Here is an 18,595-nt window from a genome sequence, read left to right on the forward strand (position 1 = left end):
CTCAGTTTCATAGGTTTTAGTATTCTGTGTGAAAACAAATCTTCCCATGACAAACGCTAATACTGGCAAAGATTTCATCAGTTCATTACTCCACTGAGAGCTGTGTTGGTTTTCCATCTCCTTTTCACATTTTCTATAGTGTTTTTCCACAAAGAAGTGATGTGAAAACTCCTTTGTCATCAAGTGGTTTTCCACATTTTCAACTGACCTCAACATTATGACGATTAGCTTTTCAGTGCTGGGCTGTGGTTCTTGTCCCCTTCTTTGTTGTCCTTCATCAGTGAGGCAAACACCTGGAAAAGTAAATTATTTAATGAATATAAAAAAGCCAGTCTTATAAAAAAAGATCCCTATTAACCACCACAATGTTAGCATGGAGATTAATTTCTAGAATGAGACACTAGAAAGGAAGTGCCCATTGCTCAGAAGTCAGACATGCAGCATAAAGTAGTCATTAAGTGCCCCATATACTCATGTGCTGACATGTCTGTTTTGAGATACATATACAAGAAACTCACCTGTGCCCATTTTTTGTTACTATTCTGCATCTGAATAGCTGCAATACAGCTAAAAAGCTTTTCTGATGTAATGTCTTCTGGAAGTTTTGTTAGAAACTGTGCTATATGAATAAAGTCCATCTGTAGGAGAATATCTTCATATAACCGAAGGATTCCTAACCCTGTCCTAAACAAAAATTCTTCTCCATCTCTACAGAAGACATCCCAGACACGACAGGCCAGGTCAAGTGGTAATGACTTGCTGTAGAGTGTAAAAATCCTACAATAGAGGGGAAAAAAGGCACAGTTATAACTTTAACCTATTTCAGAAGATGAAAATACAACCGTCTTTAAATCTCAGTTATGTTAGCTGAGAGTGAGCGGATGACATTATTTCATATGTTCTTATTTTTTCTGTATTTCAAAGATCCACAAGTCTCCAGATTTTAAAGTGAGAACTCCTACTCTGAGACCCATCTCTTTTCATGCTACAGGAAATCCTCCATTTGAAAACCACCACCTTCAGGAAGCTCTGGCTAGAAAGGCTGCAAACATCTTTACACTCAAACAGGGTATAATATACAAATAAGAACATAAACTGTATGCCTTCAAGAATGGGAAGGGTGAACAGCTCTGTTCATCATTTATTTTCTAAACTAAATCTAAAGCCACAAATCATCTCAATAGAAGGCTACATCCCACTAATGTACTGATGAGAATTCTACATTTTATCTACAAAATCTACAAATAACTACATTTCCATGATACATTTTGCATTTCTATTCATGTTAAAAATCGCCAAAAATCTAAAGACAGACACTGTTCTATTCTTACTGGGAAGAGTTCACTTGCATTTCTTATTGCAAAGTTTATTTTTAAAAAGCATTCATTATACATGGGCAGAGAGTTCAGTCTGCTGTATGTACCGTATTGTAGAACCCCTCCCATAAATTTGTAGTGGTTCCTTTGATACAAAGCACGGTGTTCTCCATTTCCCCATTATTCCTATTGGGAAGTGGTTCAGGAACCTCAAAACACTCCTTACTCCACAACCTCTTCTACTCTCCCTTTATAAGAGGAGATCTCTATCTCAAGGCCATTTTTGGAACATGTGCAGGAGTAACCATCTTTATTTCTCACAGGTAACTGGAAGCAGAATATTCTAGTACTTTGTACAGCAGCACTATTTCCGCAACATATATACCTCTCTCTCAATCTGCCTAAACTCTTGTGACTGCAGCACACTCCTGACTCAATGCTGCTATTGTATAACCTGCTCCTGCAGAGACTTACTGCTTACTGATAAGCTGCATCTTACAGCCAAAGTTCTTCATTCCCAAGTGCTCAGATGACATGACCTTTTTTTATTATTTAATTCTACCCAATTCAATTTACTAGAAACTTCTAACCCATATAACAATCCTATATAAAGCACATTCCTATCCACACACACACGCTTACGAATAGACATTCCGTATTCGGCAGCGCTACACACACTTCAAGGAGGCTTGCATTACTGCCTTCCACTACAGACACATAACACAGCTTGGTACTCTCTGCTTTAGAACATTCATTACTGCAAAATGTTCACTGTATTTCCAAGTTTATCCCTTCCCAAACCAGGTCCTAAATTTCATCCTCCTTCTGCTTTGAAGTCTATATTCCTATATTCATACTTTCTTCAGTGACCGATGTATGTTAATTTCATCAAGTCACTTAACAATCAGTCATGACAACTACGGTGGTGTAGCCTCCTCTCCCCTACTTATATTACACATAGCTGACTCTTCTTACCTGCAGCAACAAGAAAAGGAGACACAGGACCCCTGTGTGTCTCCTTTTCTATCTGAATAGATGTCATGCCTAATCCCAGTTCATAAAATTTGAATCCTGCTAGAGAAACTGTGGTTGCAGAAAACAGTTCACCACAATTTCACAAGACCTAGGAAGCTGAGGTACACAAACACCTACTGAATGCTTTTTTTATGCTGTATTTCTCTTGCTGAAAAACCTATAGCAAAACGGAAAGTGTTCCAACAGTTGTAAGGTTAGGTTTGCTATGTTCTCTGAACTCACCAGTCTATCAAATATATGTCTGGAGTAAGACTGTATGATTTGAAATGAAGAAACAATTTGGGAAGATTTTCTTCAAAGAATACTTCAAAGGCTGCAAAGTATTTCAGCATCTGTAGAGATAGTAAAGCACCTCATAAGCAGTCATTAAAAGAATGTTTACCTGTAAAGTAACACAAACCCAAAGAAGAATTGAGGATGTCAACATAGCACAATGCTACTTCTTGGGATAAGTACAACAATTAAGTGTTTCTAGAGGGAAAAATCAAAACAGTAGGATGTGTTCTATCAATTAGTATCTGGTATTCTCAGTTTTGTAACCACAGGTTAAAGTTCTCCATTATTCAATAGGACAAAAAAAAAAAGTCATCAATAAATCAACTATGCTTCAAGTCAGAAAGAATGTTACGGTTCAAACCCAGAAAACTCTGTGCATACCATGCTGTGATCCACACGGAAAAAGGCCAGCTGGCATGGCTTGTTTAGAAGGTTAGCAAAGGCAATGAAAGCATCTGCCTCTTCCAGATTGAGAATGAGCACAGCAGCAATGAAGGACATCCCTTGTACCTTCAAGTGGGAAAAGCATCAGGCAAATATAGGTGAGTAGGTTCAGTACATCTCATATCTTTGGAAATGCAAATATTTACAGTCTGCAATATATGAAATACCATTGCATAACATTTCCAGCTGAACAGAAACAATACGGATAAATAATTTTTATGCATGCAGTCAATTTGATTTCACCAAGACATAGAGTGTTTCTTCAGATGCTGCTTTTAGGTGCTTGATGCAAGTTCAAGGAGGTCTCATGATCACAAGTCCTTGGGACTTGGAATGCAAGAAAGTTAAAACCACACAGGCTGGACGCAGAGCTCATAAGAGACCAAATTTGGCCTTAAGTTCATTGTTAAGCTATGGGAAAAGCAGACATGGAGAAAAACCTCACATATGGGACAGTTTAGACCCAGACAGATCTGTTGGAATTGAGACAAAATTCCATTTCAGAAAAGTTAATACATGTCTTTCCACTTGCCAAACAGTATTTGTTCACATACATAAAATTACTTTTAAGTGGCTAGGTACAATACAAGTTTACATTTTTCCATGATTACTCTCTCAGAAACTTTAGCCTGCAATAAAAGTAATGAGCATTATTCTTGTAGTTGTTAACTGATCTGAATACTCATTATTATAAAAAATACTGAACTCATTATATTATAAAAAATAATTTTACCAATTTCAACTGCAATGATTATTATTCTGCTGTTTCTAGGCATTTATGCTGCCTGCTCCTCATTTTAAAAAAAATGCACTCAGTATTTTAACCAACTAGGGGAAAAAGTACTGATATGCATCAAAGCCAGTCCCACAGCTTTCCATTTTTGTGGGACAGATGGGTGTGGAAATAAATTACATTAAGTTTACTGCCATATTAACATTAAAAAAAAAAAAAAAATCTATGATCAGCAATATCCAGGCCAGCTGTGTTCCTGATGAAAAAGAGAAGATCTCTCCATGAAAAATTACTTATTTGTCTTCTAAAACTCCACCCTGGGAACAAGCAGTCTCAGAACCTGCAGAGTTTGTAATCTCACTTAAAGAGTATGGGAGGGTCTCCAAAAAATGAGGTCACAGATGACAAAATTCAGGACTAAACACTTGAACATGAAAAGCCAACTAGATATTGATGCAGAGTCCCAAGCATGTCTGATTTAGAAAGGAAAACACACCTTGTGCTAAATAATGCTTTGTTGCATGGATCAGACTTAAAACTCTTCAAGTTCTTTTTAGCCCAGAAGAGATTAGAGCTTGTGAAAGGTGTTCCTAGCTACCACCAGGAACAGAGAAAGAAAAAGAAGGAAAAAAGCATCTGTTATTTAACTGCTTCTGTAAGCTGACACCATTCAGAGAGATGTTAGGTTTAGTTGGTTTGTTTGCGGGTTTTTTTGGCAGCTTTTTATGGGCTTTGGGTTTTTTTATTGGTTGGTTGTTTTGGTTTGGTTTTTTTAGGTTTTCGGTTTTTGGTTTTTGTGGTTTTGTTGGTTTGTTTGTTTTTTTTTTAACCAGTCATGTTTGCTGCAAGCGATCTTATCTTCACTGAACTCAGATGAAGCGATTAATCTTTGACATCAAGACACCAATAAGGAGTTTCTAGATTTCTTGGATATGCGGTAGTGAAGCAGACAGTATCACTATGGAAATGGCAGCAGTGGGAGCAAGACTAGTACAGAACAGGCTAAATGCTCACTGGAAGTCTGCTAGCGTTTTGTTCTTTTCTGTAGATACTGTGGGTCTGTCAGAACTATAATGCCTTGTGAACACATCCATTTAAAATTTTCCATGCAAGCCAGATAGCATAGTCATCCTTGACATTCAGTACATTTTCAGCTATTTAATTACCTCTAAGAGTTACCATCATTCTAACTGCTATGAAATGAGTAAGTGCCAAAGTTGAATTATTCTTTTTAAGTGCTAGTAGCATTAAGTTTAGTTAACCTACTTATTAAATACACTAATACATGACAACTTAAGCTTATTTGCCACATTATAAACATTTTACAGCAAATACTTACATATCCCACATCTGGTCTGTAGCATGTATATGCTCCTAAAACACTATGCAGGAGATCATGATAAGGACCACCCTAATACAAGGGGGAGGGAGGAAGGGGAAAAGAAAAAAAAAGTTTTTTTCAAAATCACTTTATACATATAGGAAGGTAACAAGCCAGTATTTTAAGATGCAAGTGAAGCGAGTGAATTGCTGCTTTGCTCACATCTAGAATAACAGCAGTTTTTACTCTAAGCATTACCATGTATGCTTTTGAGATGTTAAAGTAACAGACCAATATCGCTATGAAATAATTCAGTGGAAATCAGTACATAATGGAAAATAAGCATATCTGGTACACAGCCAGGGTTGTTTTTTCCTTTTCAGAGACAGTGGATGTTTTAATTCTTAGTAACACAAGTTACTGTATTACAATAGTGCATGCTATTTTATACACGTGTGTATGCCTATATTATATCTATATGAAAATCATAAAGCCTGAAAATGTGTATTAAAACGCATGAAGATTTCTGTAGAAGCAGTGAGAATATTCTCATTTTTGCATGTAATTTCATAAACATTAATAGGAACCACATGCAATTTTTCCAGGAGAAAAAGTCTTATAGCCCATTGTTAAGTGTCCCTACTTTATTCTCATTAGAAAAAAAAAAAAAATTACTATTTGCTGTTGTACGTAGAAAACAACTAATTTTACTTTTATTGTTTTATACAAACAACTTCTAAAAACTATTCCATATTTAGCCAGCTAGGTTTCTTTTCTTGTTTAACTGTTCAGAGGTTTAAAGTTGTCATAACTAAAGTTACAGAAATCTCACCTTCTGGAAAATATACAGGGATGGAAATGTGCGTGATATATCCAACTTAATTAGCTCCAGACTGGCCTCACGATCAGCAACAGATGCACCTGCATCTGCAAGCAAAACCAACACTTATTAAAACTGATAGATAGATTATTCTGAAGTCTGCAGAAAAATGCCATAGGCATATAAAACTTAGGATCTAAGGGAAAACGTTACCTAGTTCTAATTCTTGGAGTGCACTTCTACAGTACTATACTCCAAGAGCTGAAACTGTCCACTGATACCTGGTATATGCCATCAACTCCAAAAAGTGAGGGAAACGATCAGTAATTACTACCTGTCTACTCATTCTTTTTCAAGTCGTACACCTTTACATCATTCAGACATAAAACCAACAGGCTATCTTTTACTTCTGTACAACACTCTAAGCCAGGCCCAGATGGGCTCTGCATTCACTAGAATTCAAACTTTGCCCAGTCCAGTCCTCAAAACCCTGTTTTATCTTCTGCTGTGATGACAGTTACTGAGTCTGTGCAAGAGCACAGAGTGAGAGCACTGCTCTTTACCTAAACGTGATCCAGTGAGATCTCACTTTGCAAATTTTTATTCCTAATCAGCTCATTTGGTGGCTCATTTCAACCAGCAGCATTGAAATATACTCTGTACTCTAGAAGAAAAAGATGAATTGCATCATTATTTCCAACCCAAAGCATTCTATGATTATCACAAGAAGCTAGCACTTCTTCACCTGCAAAGTCAAGCATATTATTTCCGAAGTTATGCTTTTCTCATGTCCCACTTTTACTGAAGGTAACTAAAATATACAGAGAGACTTCACTGAAGTTTCCAGAACTGACCACACACTTAACGATGCGCAGAAGTTATATTACTTCTGAGCTCTCATTTGACTCAGCTTTTTTTGCATCCTTAGGAGCGGCATTCCTCAAATGGCAGGAAAGAAGCAGCATTCACTCAAGAACCTCCAGAAGAAATTCAGCTGGCCCTTCAGTTATCTCTGCCCTGCCTTCTCCATAGGGACATGATGCAAATACTAGTGATGGCGAGGAGAAAAGTACACGTGGCACCTGGGGAAAAGGCTCTTTCAGAGGGCTTAAACAAGTCAAGAGGCATCTGGGAAATGGAAGATTGCAGAATTTGATGAATAGGCTAAACAGAACCTGCTCTGCTGGAGCCTGGGAAGCAGCATTTTCTTCCAGTCCTGAAACTAAGATAGCTGCATTCAGGAGTGAGTGGGACTGCTGCAGGCTGTGTTAGGGAAATTTGGGAGAAAGGCAGTGATTACTACGGAGAAAGAACACACACAATCTAAAATAAAAAGTTCAGGAACTGCTGCTTCATCCCTCCTTTCTCCTTCAAAAGGAACAGGTATTATATTGGTTAATTTGGGACACTATTCATATAGAGTATTCCCAAGGAAGATTATAATTTATGGTATAGAGCATAAGAAACTCTGGATCTATACAAGAAATTCAGTTCCAACTCCAAAAAAGGAGTCACTGGGGGTCTTTTCAACAGATCTGACAGATAACACATCTTTTGCTGAATGTCTTCAAAACACAAAAAGACACTCTTCGTGCTTCACCTTTAACACTTCATTTTGGCAGATAAAGATATTTGAGTAGGTCTGAAGGTTTTTCCTGTTCACATATGTTAAATGAGGCTAAAATAATTGATCCTCCAGGCTTCGCTACCAAAGATTAGTAATAACCACAGTGGGCTGGCTTGCTTTTCAACCAGAGATGAAAATCCTATTACTCTTAAGTTTTCCCTTATTTACTTACTTACTACATTTCCCAGAACATCTGACACAATCAAATTGGACCCTTCCCACCTTTCGCTCCCATCCAGAACTACTGCTTTTCCAAAATGCTACCTAAGCCTTACCCCACACTCAGCCCAAACCCCCACAACAAAAGAACAAACCACCGCCCCACAAACCAAGGGCCATTGCAAACATGTTTTCCAAGGATAAGCATATTTACAGTCATGTAAACACACAATTTCTTTATACAAGTTTCAGATGAGTTACAGAAGTAGCCTAAAGGAGACCAGAATAATTTACAAAGTAGCCAATTAGTCAGGATGGGCTATGGCAAGTGCAAACAAAAAAGTACTTCTTGCATTACAATGGCATTTTCTTCCCCAAAAGAGAGACCAACTCAAAAAAAATAGTTATTTCATAGCAGCTGGTACTGACAGTATCACACAAGACAGCATTTTTAAAAAGTAACTGTCAACAGCACAAGGACTTGATGATTTCAGGGATACACCCACCATTAAAAACACCACTGATGCTATTTTTAACAGGGAGAATAGCTACAGGGGACAGCAACATGCCAGTAATAAAAATCCATTATACATACACATACAAGCGTGCTAACATTCCCACTTAATAGATTAGGGAGGAAAGGCCATCTGGGCAACCAAGGAAACCCAAGTGGGATCCAAAATGTGTAATGTTATATATTCTTTACCTTTCAGTCCCACAATCAAAAAATAGGAAATAATTTTTTTTCCCCCAAAGTGTGGGATACCAACATAAGAACCATCTAAGCAGAGCTAGGCAACAGCCCATGCTCTAATTTAGTTTCCCATTTCTTCTTTTTGTATTTCATCTAAAATTTTCATGAGAGTTAGTCCTGGTATTTCAGGAATTCAGAGGAAAACCCATTCATCTGAAATGCAACTAGCACATGCAATTATTTTAATGCATCTTTTATTGATACAGTAATACTGTTAAGCCCCTCACTGACTTGTAATAAAAAAGCAAACATTTAAGTAGGGAATGACTCGGAGCACTTTTAACAAGTATTCCTAATGCTGCAATTTCAGCTGAACTTGTGAGACTTTCTGGATTGGTAAAAGTGAATAGGAGGCTATCTAACATTCACGAGATCTCACCTTCTACGTCATTCTCAGAACTTGTCTCACTGAAGCTTTTCCATCGTTCCTTAGCTCTCGACAAGAAGATTTCATAAAGTTCTGGAAGAAAACAAAACCAAACCAACAACAAAAAAGGAAGAGATAAGTAAGAAAAGCACCCATCCAAAGCAAAAGCACACTAAGTATTCTTGGCTTTAGTTTTGTGGCTTGATTTCATCTTAACCACTGGGGGCAGGGGAAGAATCTATTAGATGTTTACCACTAACCACTCGAGTACCACTATACACAGTTTTATAGTGTGCACTGTATTATGCTTTCTTCTGTGGTGAACATGCAAGTTACAAGAGGGAAATCGTGTCTTAAATAATTCAGATTTTTATTTTTGTGAATGGGCTAGAACACTTCCAGTTCATCAAAATCATTAGTTATGAAATAAAGCAATTCCCCTTTCCACCCCCTTAAGAAAGCAAAGCTACAAATTCTCAATTTTAAACATAAAAATATTGTTTTGGGGCGGGGGGGGGGGGGGGGAAGAGCACAACCTTAACTCTTGTAAGACTAAAATGTTTTCGTAACCAGTTTTTTAAACCTTGTTCCCATTAATTTGCCAGGCTATGATGTTTAATTGTAAAAAACACCTGTTCCTAAGGTTGTGAAATACAGTTCTTCAAAAAGCAAGTATACCCTGATTTTTTTTTTTAAACAAAAGTTTAAATTTTTCTTTGAAAATAACCAACTTAGTTTTGCATTAAAACGTGATCTGTTAAGGCATACCAGGAGTGATATTTAATTCGTTTCCCACAGCTAGACTCCAAACCTTCCCACGTACACTTGGGGGTAATCCCTGCCACCACAGCTCTCGAACTCTTCGGGTAGCACGCCTAGGATAGGGAAGCAGGGGAAAAAAGAAAAACAAAAAAGTCACATATTGAACACCTTGTTTCTAAAGTCACTGGGCAACTTACAAGCAAAATAACATACTTGATTCCCAAAACAATATTCAGGGATCTCTGCTTATGCTAAAGCCCCCTTAAAAGAACCCAAAACCTTAAGCTCCCAGAAAGCACATTTCATGTTGTTCTGCAATGACCTCTTACTATATCATGGCAACAAAAACTGACTACTTGACAAAACAGAAAGGAAAAGGAAAATAAGGATGTGGTTCCTCTGTTTCCAGAGGCGAAACAAGCCAACCTTGCCTCATTTACACAACAGAACTTTACTTACATGCCTTCCCAGTTAGGTAGTATTTCATTGACCCAAATCACCATAGCGCTAGCAATATTCTCTTCTTGCTTGAAACGCTCTCTCATTATTTTTTTCCTTTTATGTGCTTCTTTAATTTCTGTGAGGCATAACATGTTAATAATTCTGTATTAGTGTACATAAATTATTAGGTAAATAATTCAGCTATTATCTAATTATTTAGATGTCTGAAAGAGATCAAGGGTAAATTACAGTTGTGCATAAGCTAGCTGATACTATTTATGTTGATTGTAGGTGTATTTCTGAGGAAATTTTTTAATTTAAGCTGTCTTTAAGTTATTCAAATACACAGTGATGTAGACAAGCAAAAATCTGGCTAGAAAACTCATAGCTCTCTTTTCTGCAGTACACAGAATGACTAAAAAGCAAGTACGTCATCAGCGCTGTTTTTCCTGTAATGAATTTCACACCATGTTCTACCTAAACCTTACTTACTACTTTGACTAATCAGCAGTAATTGTAGTTAAAATTATTATTCAAAAGTGCACTTCTACATCCATTTTAAAATTATTCCAGTTTTACTGAAACTTCCACCTGGAAGGATTATGTATTTTCTTTTCTGGAAAGAGAACCTAAAGATCTGAGGCAACGCCACAATGCTGAACAAGAGTATTCTGCCTTCTGTTAAAAAAAGATAGGTCCCTCTTATTAAAAAGGCTAAAAGAAGGACAGAGCAGTGCTATCTTGACATCACTAAGAACCACTGTGAAATTGCAAGACATGTTCTAATTATGCATGCATTAGACACATCAACAGAGTAAACATACCATCCCTGGCAAACTGATACGGCTGACCAGCTTCATTAAGTTTTGTTTTTACTGAAGCTTTGTGTGCGTAGCAATAGTTAATTTAGTGAATACCATGGCACACATACTAGAAGACTACACATGGCTGACCCTCCAAAGATCCAGTTAGAGAACATGGACCGCAGTTCATGACATCACCTTACGAGACACAGACCACAAGAGAAGAGTGAAACGAGTTGTCAAATGCCTTGGATTTCTTATTACATCTTTCAGAGTAAGCTGCCACAGATCCATAGAGGCTCAATCAGTTCAGAAGCTTGAATCTCTAACAACAGCTCAAGTAAAACATGCAGCACAGATTCTTAAAATAGATTATTGCCTGAATACTAGGCACGAGACTACAGAAGTCATTTCAACAACTATTCATAGATTGACACAGTACCAGATGCTACAGATATGTTTAATTTAAAAAACAGATCTAGTGGGAGTAGGCAAGTTCACACAGGTACAACTGGTTGGAAAAACCCCAAAGTTTTCATCTGTTTTCACACTGGAATTTATCTCAAATTCCTGAAAAAACAGATCTTTAAGCAGTCAGCTTTATTATACTTTTTGGCTCTCAGTGGCAACTGCAGCAACACAGTTTGAAAAAAACAGTCCGAATACCCAGAAAGTTTCTAGCTGATCACATTACACAAGTAGTTTTTTTTTAAAAAAAAACCAAATACACAAAAACCAAAAAACCAAACACACACCAAAAACCGCACACAACACACAAATCAAGTTCCTACTTAAAAATTAAAGAAAAGGTTAAACTGACTCCTGAACCTAGTTACATTCACTGTGGCGAATAAGAAAACAATTTAATAATTGAGTCTGTTTAAAACTGTGTGCACATATGTACCAGAGAATAACCTAGACAAGATATTAAACAAGGCTGTTCTTTACTGTACCTACTAGCCTACAGGCCAGAAATTACTTTATTTCTGCTGCATAGTTAAAAAGAATTATAGTGATTATTGGCAGTTAACATACCTCGTTTTTTTGCCTCTGCCACCATCTCATCATATTCTTGTCGGTGACGTAAAGCCTCCTCCACTGATTTGGCAGGAAGATTTCTGAAAAGAAGTTGTTCCTGAATTCAGTACATGCAGATGACATTCTGAACCATTTCAAAACAGGTTTTAATTTGGCTTCTCTCTAAGGTGAGCTTTGGGGTTCTCACACTACCGGTGTTTCAGTGCCAGCAGTAGAGAACTACCAGATGTTTATGCTTCTGTTATTAGTTCTCCTATAGTTTCCCCCAAAGCAGGGTTATTAGATTTGTTGAACATCTGGAATGATGCTCAAATGAAGCCTGCATGAAGTGACAAAAGGGAAACACTAATATTTATTTGAATGCATTTCTGCACATGCATATTTTTATCATTAAATATACGTGCATATCGATACTCCATTTCTTCAAATGAAATCTATGATGAAGTATTTTCAATAAAAGGTAAAGATTTTTATTCATTATAGTTAGCCCTTTAAAACTCCCACAGAAGAAGACAGGTTTACCAAAGGAAGACAGGATAGACCCCCATTTATGTCAGACCTAAAGCTAAGGAAGCTTGCTGCAGGGCTACAAGTTCACCAGCTTAAAACATGTTTGGTTTTTGGCTGCATAGTGACCTCCTAATTGCCAAACGCACACTTCCTTTTGACCAAGCAGACTCATTTTGAAACAAATCAGAACACAATGTTTGGTCTCAGTCTCTTACCGAATCCCTAGTCTACTGTGGTTCAGAATAAACAGAAGACAGTTTTGTCATTTTAATATGGAAAAAAAGTTTTCCATCTCAGAAAATCACAGAATCGTTTAGGTTGGAAAAGACCTTTAAGATCACCCAGTCCAACCATTAACCTAACATTACCAAGTCCACCACGAAACCAATTAAGGGTAGAGTGGCAACCCCATACCTCCTGGCTTGGCGGCTGGATCATTTATAATGGAAAGTAAAAACCAGGAATCATTAAGATTGGAAGGACGTCTAAGATCATCACTCCAATCATCAACCCAAAACCCCCATGCCCACTAAACCATGTCACAAGGTGCCACATCTACCATTTTTTGAACTCTTCCAGGGATGGTTACTCCACCACCTCTCTGGGCAGACTGTTCCAATGCTTGACTACCCTTTCCGTGAAGAAATTTTTCCTGATATCCAATCTAAACCTCCCCTGGCACAGCTTGAGAAACTTCTTGTCCTATCGCTAACTACATGGGAGAAGAGCCCAACACCCACCTCACTACACCCTCCTGTCAGGCAGTTGTAGAGAGCGATAAGGTCTCCCCTCAGCCTCCTCTTCTCCAGGCTAAACAACCCCAGTTCCCTCAGCCGCTCCTCATAAGACCTGTGCTCCAGACCCTTCACCAGCTTTGTTGCCCTTCTCTGAACACGCTCCAGCACCTCAATGCCTTTCTCGTAGTGAGGGGCCCAAAACTGGACACAGTATTCCAGGTGCGGCCTCACCAGTGCCGAGTACAGGGGGACAATCACCTCCCTGCTCCTGCTGGCCACACTATTCCTGATCTCCTCTCATACAAGCAGAAAAGATCACTTTCTTAATATTTCTAATGAAAGCGAGAGCAGAATATATATTCAAGGATGAGATTGTGGCAACACATTACACACTTGGGATGGCACTCTAATTTGAAACAAGTGGAAGTGTCATTTGTAAAAACATACTTACATTAGTTTGTGAATTGTGGTATTTTGAAAGTACATAAAAGCATCAGCAAACCAGTTACTGCATATCTTACTCTCCCACCATACAGTGAAAGAAATAATGCATTTACAAAAAAATAGTCAGCAATCCATACCTCCATTCAGGATATTTCTGTCTTTGCATTGAATGAGCTTATATACCACTAGAGAGAATATCAAAGGAAACACTACAAGTTCTGTTTTCCATTTCCTAATTGGAACTGATTAGAGCAAACATTTAACAGTGCCATCGTAAGCTTTTGCAAGGTGCAATCTGAAAGCTTTGCTCCATTTCCTTTCCTCACAGCATGTGTTCCTAGTCAGCAGGTCCTCCTCTTTCCTTCAAATTGCTGAAGACTGTATAGCTGAAAACATTGACCAATTTATTACCCATTTTTCATTACTATTCTGATTTGTACCTAATGCAGTTTTTGTTGCATCTTCACCTGCTGTTTCCTTGCCTTCGGCTGTAGTTTTAAGGAGCCATGAAAACATAACTGGAACAAGGGCAAGGAACAGGTATCAGTGAACACTACCATCTTGGTACCAACAAAGCATTTAACTGTGGTTGCCAGATACAAAATGAGCATTCAGCATTTGTGACAAGAAGGTATTTCTTGTGTTTCAAAACAATTCTTCCCACTCCTGCTGTTACCTACCTAATACTCCCCCCCCCCCCCCCCCCTTTCCTCTCCTTTTTTAAAAGACTATTCTGGTAAGCCAAATCCAGGTTTGCTGAAGTAACAACTGTCACTGTTAAGACTTCCCAACTGGTCTAGGAAATTAAGTTTCCAGAACGGGGGAAGGAGAAGGGAGCACACACTGAGATAGCAGGAAATAAATACATAAAAGTCTTCATGAATTTTCCTGATTAAGGATGCCCACAACACTGCCACAGGCAGCTGTGATATGCAGTAGATAACATACTGGTAGCCCCATTACAGCGAGAAGAAATTCCTCATATAGACTATAATATACTTAAAGGTTCTTCTGGAGGTATTTGTTAGGCTATTATCTGGGATGGAATAAGCCATTGATACTTTTGTGTAAGACTGGTGAAGTTTAGCTCATCAGTAGCATATTGAAGAAATTCAGTCATCATCAGTTCCACAGCAGAATCATACTTACGCTGGACGATCCTCCAGAATCAAAGCAGTAGTTGACAGTGGTTCAAATTCAATATTTTTACGTCTTGCTGATGGGGGTGGAGGTTTATACATTCTTCCTGTCCGTGCTTCATATTCCTAAACAACATTATTAATCAAAATTAAATTTCAACTTTCAGCCTCACTTCTGATATTAACTAACACTTATTAAATAATGTCATAATATATAATATTAAGTAATTTACAACAGCAAGGAGCTAACATTACAAGTTGTTTATAGCAAGACAGTGCAGCTTTCCGGGACTGCTAGGTAAAGATGAATGAGAAAGCAGTTTCTTGTATCAACTTAATCTTTGATCGATTCTAGTTCAATATTACTACTGAGCATGCAAGGATCAGTTACAGTTAGGAGATCTGCACAATCTCCCCAAAATAATTAGCACGCAAGTATATTTAAGTAATCTGTGAAGCTGACAAAAAAACCAACAAAAAACACTAACCAAGAACATGTGTCTTCCTATTTCTTTCCTTTTGATTCTAGCCACCATTAAGATCCGGCACCCTCAAGTTTCTGAAGCTGTTAGCAAGACCATCAAACCCACATTATCCAGAACTACCTATACTACACTGGGTAATAATATAATAATATTTATCATTACAAGTCTGTTTCACGTCATTTCTTTCCTAAAGGTTAAAACATGCAATCTACTTAGAAGGAAATATTTAAGAGCCTTTAATACACAGAAGATTGGGGAAGAAAGAATCCCATTCCTTTTTCCACAGAGCAACTCAACAAAACAGAAATATGAGACAGTCTTTAGGAAAAAAGGCTAGACAGAGCCAGATGAAAACCTCAAATCTCACGTTCCCTCTTTTTTAGCCTCTGTAAATAAAAATTTACTGCCAAGTTACTGGGAAACCCATTCTTATGATCCAGCAAATCTTAAAAGGTTATCTGTGAGAACACTTTCAACTTTTTCCCAAACCAAGTTAGCTTGTGGGTTCACACTCTCCTTAGGCATGAAGGCTAAATACTAGTTTTTCTGCAAGTCTTCCACATGCTAGAATTCAAATGTAGAATACTAAGAGCTGAAAAGTCATCTTGTTAAGAGAACAAATTCAAGGTACTTTAGTAATGTACTTTCACAGATCACACAGCTTTATTCTGAAGCACAGCCAAGTGAGGTGTAACTTGTACAAGCTTTTTTTTATCTAAAGAGAGTTTGTTCTTGTACATCTGTTACTTTAATAATTGTGTAAGTAAATTCAGTCTTAGATTAACCAAATATCTTATGTTTAAGTTACCAAAAATAAAAAATTGATCAATTACAAATTAGGTCATGTATCTTCCTAATCAAACATAACAATCTTCTCTAGAAACTGCTCCCAAATGGATCTTACATCTAATACACGGCTTCTTGTACACATTAGTTCTCCCAGGGAGAAAGAGAGGGCTTTACACATTCAGTGTTCATTGACAGCATTACAGAAACACAGCTGACAATTTTAAATCTATTACATAGCTTAAAAGTTCAGTACACAGTTGAAGACCATAAAGTTAAATGGTAAAAGACCTCTTACAAACTTGACAACGCAGCCTCAGATTTCCAGAGAAGACAAAGTGTTTGCCCAGTGCTAAGGTGGCTTAAAGCTTGCTGCTCAACAGCCTCTTTACCCTATCCATTTTAGTGATCTCTACAAAATTTCTGTTCTTCCACACCAGGCATAATACATTAAATGACCTGAAAAGTATAACCTCAGTGAAGTTACGTTAATCTCATCTCAAGTATAACCTCAGTGAAGTTACGTTAATCTCATCTCAAGAGGACACTGTCACAGAATCACTGAGGTTGGAAGGGACCTCTGGAGATCATCTATAGTCCAGCCTCCCTGGTCAAAGCAAGGTCAACTATAGCAGGTTTTGCTGGGCCTTGTTCAGCCAGATTTTTAGTATCACCGAGGATGGAGACTCCACTCTTGCTAGGAGGAAGAGGCTACAGCACCTGCCATTCCCAAGAGGTTTCCCATCAAAGTACTAACCAGGCCCAACTTGTTAGCTTCAGAGATCAGAGGAGATCAGGCGTGTTCACAGTCGTGTATGCATATATGCCAATATACTTTTCAGATCCTGGGGAGTTATCTGGACTTCTTGCCCTTTTCTGTTTCTAGTTTGTGGGAGTCAGAACAATAGTTTAACTGATGAGAAAAGGTGATTGCACTCCACAATCTCAGTATCTTTTGAAGTGGTTTTCACCCCCCGCTTCAAGTCTTCAGCTATCCTTCTAGCTATCCACCTTTAACCACTGTATCATACTCTGCCCCATGGCAGCATACCAAGTAACTCATTTTGTTAGCACCCTTGAAAGACAAGCGCAAATCTATAGCAACCAGCCTACTATTTCAACTAGAGTACAAACTCTGTTTGCTTTCCTGTCTTCACGAGAAGCCCAAATATGCACCTTGTAAAGAAAAAGAGCAAGCAACTGTTTGCTATCATCGTTTATACCTACATTCACGCTAAAAACATAATGATTTTTAAATACAATGACTTAAAAGTTACTAGCCAACTGTTCTTAAATACAAATCAGCTCTAAATATTTCTAAGTCTTTGGCCAAAATTTCCTGGAACATCTCCTCTCAAGGGTAATTCCCAAGACAACTTTTGATTGAAAATAACACGCATTCAACACCATTTGGCACATTCAAACAAGTATCTTGAACATCTGGACATACAGGATTGGTAGAGTTCTGTTGTAATTCACAAAAGCACAAGAAAAGTCAGAAAACCAACGTTCACTGTATGAATTAAGATACATATTCTTAAGCCTAAAATTATTTCATTCCACCTAAAACCAGAGACACTACAGGCACTCCTGCCATGCTTCATATCTCAGGCTACCCCAGCATATTCTTAAGTTAGGAATGCACCCTGTGGTCAGCATCCAGGCTGCAGTACAGTAGCAATGCCATCCCTCATATTCTTGGTAGAAGTTTCTATTTACTTTCATGCTTTCCAGTACTTTGTAACAGAAGCCACAAAATCAAGTTAATTTAGTGGTCAGAAATGAGGAAGCTCAAACAGTACCAGCCTTTTCAACATTCCTACACATCTAATTTGTATGCAAGTTAAATTAAAAAAAAAGCATTGCGAGATGGACATTAGAAATGAAGCCACTCTCACCCTTTTATTACAAGCAACACATTTGACTGGTGCTAGTGCTTCTGGCTATGGTACATGCTAAGAACTGATACACTATTTCCAAAGCAACAGAGACAGGAGGGAGAAAAAAAACCCAAAAAACAAACAGGAAAAAGATCTTCAACAGGGATATCTACAAAAGGCAGAACTCATCACCCAACTGTGTGGAAGTAAGTACGCTTTACAAACATTTGGTTTTTCCAATAAAAGAATGCATGCACAGAGAGGGAAAGCTGAAGCATTACTAGAGAGAGTCAAAGCAGAGACCAAAATAGCTTCAAGCTCAAACTGTCATGGCTGCACATTCCCCAAGATGAAATATATTCCAAAGTACCAGAACTTCCCAGTGGAAGATGCTTTTTCCTCAAGAACCCTGTGCTCTAGGAAACTTATCTGAAGATTAGATCCCAGAGCCATCAGACATGCATCAAACTTACTAGTTTGTGCAACTAAAATATCCATTTTTTCTGCAATATTTTGTATAACTAGATGTAAACAATCCAATAGCCTTAACCATGCATTTGATGAAGAATCTAAAATTCTTGGTATGTGATAAAAAGCTTGAGCTGACATAGAATTTGACTTCAAAAGATGTGAGCTAATACTCTTCCATAACAAGGTAAAAATACAATTTAAAGTCAAATGTCTTGTCAAATGTTTAACAAGCAGGGCATATGCCAGA

General features: G+C 37.8%; 1 protein-coding gene across 1 annotated transcript in view; it reads right to left on the minus strand.

Annotated features, from left to right (window-relative positions):
• Positions 1-192: 192 nt before the first annotated feature.
• TBC1D12 (TBC1 domain family member 12) overlaps positions 193-18,595 on the minus strand; it is a 48,284-nt gene continuing 29,881 nt past the window's right edge. Inside the window, 11 exon segments of the mRNA XM_075717647.1 lie at positions 193-293; positions 519-777; positions 2,574-2,683; positions 3,009-3,137; positions 5,144-5,215; positions 5,958-6,052; positions 8,865-8,945; positions 9,621-9,727; positions 10,074-10,191; positions 11,894-11,976; positions 14,737-14,852. Of these exon segments, the coding sequence (XP_075573762.1) occupies positions 225-293; positions 519-777; positions 2,574-2,683; positions 3,009-3,137; positions 5,144-5,215; positions 5,958-6,052; positions 8,865-8,945; positions 9,621-9,727; positions 10,074-10,191; positions 11,894-11,976; positions 14,737-14,852 (1,239 nt within the window). The 3' untranslated portion in view covers positions 193-224.

This window comes from Pelecanus crispus, chromosome 10 (genome assembly GCF_030463565.1).
Source record: "Pelecanus crispus isolate bPelCri1 chromosome 10, bPelCri1.pri, whole genome shotgun sequence".
Classification (NCBI taxonomy): Eukaryota; Metazoa; Chordata; class Aves; order Pelecaniformes; family Pelecanidae; genus Pelecanus; species Pelecanus crispus.